Source organism: Aegilops tauschii, chromosome 6 (genome assembly GCF_002575655.3).
Source record: "Aegilops tauschii subsp. strangulata cultivar AL8/78 chromosome 6, Aet v6.0, whole genome shotgun sequence".
NCBI lineage: Eukaryota > Viridiplantae > Streptophyta > Magnoliopsida > Poales > Poaceae > Aegilops > Aegilops tauschii.
Window position 1 is genome coordinate 16,576,011 of NC_053040.3, and position 4,389 is coordinate 16,580,399.

A 4,389-nucleotide genomic window follows, 5' to 3' on the forward strand; every position below is an offset into this window, starting at 1 on the left:
AACTCATGTTTTGAAATTGCCAAAACAAATAATCATGTCATCCAGAGAACAGAAATATCTGGTCACTTCTTCGGAATCAATCATGGTGTCGACGTGGGTATGTCACCTCCTGCATATGCTTATACGGGCGGGGCTAATGTCAACTCTTTGCATCCTTGCATATTTTCGTATTGATGACCATAGAGTACTTGTTTTGATCACTGACTCTAGGACGTTTTGTCTCCTTTTTGTAGGCAATCTTGACTTTATTTTTCTTTTGAACGCACCTACTCTATAGACGGAATTGCTTAGAGAAAATGCACTTGTCCTGTTGCTAGCTAGTAGATACTAGTTTATGTAGTAGATAGCAGATCTCAATGCCAGCTAATGAGAGCTCAGGCTATAGATCACCCACCTTTCACGCTAGAATATAATAGTTGTCCGTACGCTTCCATAGCAACGGCACCGTGCAGCCGTACGCTGCCGCTAGGGTCAACTCTTTGAATGGATCTACACTTTGGACTTTGGTGAGTAAGTACCTGGAAAGTTCAACGGCTGAGAGGAGTTTCACTTTCGTCTCTCTTATTAGTACTATCAGATAAGCAGCAACTAGTATCAGATAAGTAGCAACGTTTTTAGTAACAACACTTACTTAGCAACCCCAACATATAGACAGATAACCTACTCTCATACTAATTCCAGGCCTCAAACATTCAACGAGAAGTTTATATCAGAGTAAATACGCACTTTGGTAGCGCCAACAAATTAAGTAAACACGCCAGTTTGCACAGCTTATATGGATCTCTCCGCGTAATCTCCGCGTCGGATCCTTATTTCTAATAGCAGCGCATCAGAGCTGCATTGCCATCGTAAACTAAAGTGTCACGGACCGTAAGTTGCTAGTGACAGGAGGTGTATTTTATTTCAGCAGGTAGCTTTACTAACTAGCTCATTGACCAATGTGTTAGTTAACTAGTAGCAGCGCTCCGGCATGTGGTCTTACATACAGTTCATATAGTACTACTCCAAAGTCACCGTCTGTCGCCAAGCTGCTATCGGACAAGGAAAAATAGGAGTACAAGTTGCAAAACGTTGCAAAACTCAACCAAATTACAAGCACACAAAAGGAAATTTAAGGAGGCACAAGGTGTCAGAACAATGCATATTCACATATGATATCTTCTCATAATAACATATTACAAGCCCTTATTGCAGACTAAGGCCTCCTCTATTGGGATTTTGGTATGTGCCCAAAAAGTCATGTGGTGTGGGTGGTAAACATACCACACCGTCCTAATGGGGTGTACCACCTCGATCCCAGGGGCATGCACGTCTGTATATACAGGGTCTATACACAAACTAGAGTAAAAAAACTGAAGACTTATACGTGCAGGGGCGTGCTGTTTGGTGGGCTGGAAGGTACGGCGAGGATGGCATTGCGTTTGCCACGCTCAGAGATGCTATTCTCAGCGAACTTTTGGCCGGCGATGTGGAGGCCCTTGCTCTTCTCTTCCTCGGTCCACTCGGCACCGTAGTACTCCTCCTCGGTGGCGTCAGCACTTGGAGGGAGGAGCATGGAGCCCCACTGCGGGAAGTGAACGAGCGCGACAGGAAGCGTGCACACCATGATCATGATGCCCATATACTGGAGTCCTTTGCCGGTGGTGTACTGGGATGATGTGAAGAAGAGGAATTGTGTGAGCCCGCCGCCGACATTACCACCAGCACCGCTCATGCCAGAGATGAGCCCGAGGGAGCGCCGGGAGACGAAGGGGATGACACCATAGACCGCGCCGCATGCAGCCTCGACGCAAATGGAGTAGAGGACCATGCATGTGACGGAGGTGGGGAGACTAGACGCGCGACCAAGACAGATGCAGAAGACTCCACCGGCTGTCTGGAGTATCCAAATGTTCCAAAGACGGGCACGCATGCCGAAGTAGCGAGCGCCAAGGTCGGAGAGGTAACCTCCCATAGGCCGTGCGAAGATATTTGCCAAGCCGAAGCTAGCTGCAATGGTACCAGCAGCACGGAGGTCGAGGTGGAAGCTGTCGTAGTAGTACTCGGCGATCACGTTGTTGGTGGTGAGCTCGACGCCCATGCAGTAGCCATAGATGAAGACAAAAATCCATGTACGATAGTTGGTGACGGCGCCCCGGAGAACCTTGGAGAACTTGTCTTTGTTCATGTCACCATTTTTTTGAAGGCTCCTTAGGTTACCATCAGGAAGATCTTGCCCCATGGTGAGCACAAGCAAGCCCATCACCACCAACATCATTCCTGGCACGAAGTAGGCGATGCGCCATGCCATGAAGGACGTGGCACCACATGCCAGGATGCCGTCGAAGACGAGAGGCATGATGAGTTGTGTGGCACCACCACCCATGTCACCCCAACCCGCTGTCAAGCCACCGACTGTGCCGATGATCTTGCTATTGAACATGGTGCTGATCCAATACTGACATGAGACAAAGGTGGCGAGGGAGACACCGATGAGGAAGCGAATAGTGATATATCCGCCAGGACCATCGATGACGGACATACAAAACACAGCGGGTGCCGAGAGCATGACCAAGAAGGCGCAACCATAGCGTGGGCCAAGGAGGTCGCAAATGGCACCCATGGCCAGCCTTGAGAAGATGGCGCCGGAGACCGAGGCGACCCCGGCGTTGCCGATGTCGGCCTTGGTGAGGTTGAGGTTGTCGCGGATGATAGGGATGAGTGGCGCAGCGGCAAAGGTGGAGACGACGCAGGTGAAGAAGGACATCCATCCGAGGTGGAAGGCGCGCATGTGTGGGTTGCCAAAGGAGAAGATCTTGATGGACTTGGCCTTGTGCTCAGAGTCCACCGGCAGCGAGAAGTTGATGGGCGCCGCAGTGGCGGCGGCCGGGGAGCCGACCTCCGTTTCCATATCCTCTTGTGCTGAGGCTGGCGAGCCGGGGAGCTTTGCTTGCTCCTTGGAGCTGAGCTGAAGTGTGGACTAGGACGCAAGGGGTAGCTCTAGGTATCAAGGTTCTAATGCTAGAGTTGCTGCTCGAGAGACTACAAGGAGGTATGTATTTATAGACCAGGAGCAGCTTCGGTTTGGCATATTCGTTGGCATATGCTTCCTGGGTTTCCTTTGTCTCTTTCAATCGTTTTTCTTCAATTTGCTCAAATTAATGCACATCTTTTGTTATATGTTTGACGTTTTTCTGCTCCTTAATTAATTAACATAGTAAGCAGATTGTACTACGTGCTACTTATATATGTGGAGATAATATATATGCAGTGCAGGGCATTAATTGTTGCAAGTACCTACAGGACAGTGCAAAGAGTTGACACTGTATGTAAAAGGTTTATTCGATCTGACTGCGAAAATTGCAGGTTCAGTTATTCCTAAAACGTACTTGATCCTACGCTAAGTACAAATCAAGAGCTCTTTGTTTTTTGCAGTGATGTACTTGTATAGATCAAGAGTTGACTCTAGGTAACTGCAGAGCTAACTACAGTACGTGTTGTGTTACTGCAAACCGTGCAAAGAGTTGACGGTGGAGAAATGTTAATTAGCCTATTGCAGTTGTACATGCAGCATGAGCTAGCTATGGTAGCAGTAGCAATATTCTGTGGGTAGTAGTATTAATCAAGATCTAGCTTGCGGGGAGCTGGTAGTAATTAAGACTAGTTTAAGGTTTAGAGCAATGCTACACAGCCGATGATTTTGCGGACGAGGCATGGACGACACAGGCTAATAATCGTTGGATTGAATCCCTCCATACCTAAGCAACATCAGATCCTACCATCGTCCACCTGTCGTGCATAAAAGGTCGTGTGTGCAGCTATTCCGTAAGGTTTATAACAGCGCCAAACAAGTTTGGGAGAGGACCAATTGACCAAGTTTAGAGGACACTGTTAGTGAAAGCGAACGCCGTGGAAGGAGCTCATGTAATTACTTGCAAGTAATGGCGACATGTCAGCTTGGCTGTCAATAGCCTATGAAATTCGTGGTGCTTATCAGGGTTGCCAAGCTACCTACGTATGATGAGCTTATACGTGAATGGCTGAAACCAATAACCAGAGATGCAATCCAAACGTACAGCTCCTATGTGTTGACGCCGATAACCGATCCAAGAGTTGACGCTGTGATCTTTGTGGACAACCATTAGCCCAGGCCAGGCGTTGCACACATGCAAGAGTACGGATGAGTGCTGTGTCGGTACCTCGTCATCGATCCATCCTTGTACTAGCTAGCTGTCATCCAGATGTATACATCTGGAGATCCACAAGATATCGTAAGTATATTGCTTCATCTTAATTTATCGGAGCAGGTTAAGGTTAAGTAGCTGAGTCAGCAGGACGTGTACTGTTGCATGCACGTCGTGTAGCTAGCTACGAGTCCAGGACGTGTTTTCCGTGCGTGATTCCCGCCCG

The 4,389-nt window shown here is 48.2% G+C and overlaps 1 protein-coding gene across 1 annotated transcript; it reads right to left on the bottom strand.

Annotated features, from left to right (window-relative positions):
- Positions 1–1,144: 1,144 nt before the first annotated feature.
- LOC109760387 (high-affinity nitrate transporter 2.1) lies at positions 1,145–2,988 on the bottom strand. The gene has a single exon (XM_020319218.3). It carries the CDS (start codon positions 2,888–2,890, stop codon positions 1,361–1,363), a length of 1,530 nt encoding a protein of 509 aa, XP_020174807.1. The 5' UTR covers positions 2,891–2,988; the 3' UTR covers positions 1,145–1,360.
- Positions 2,989–4,389: the final 1,401 nt, after the last annotated feature.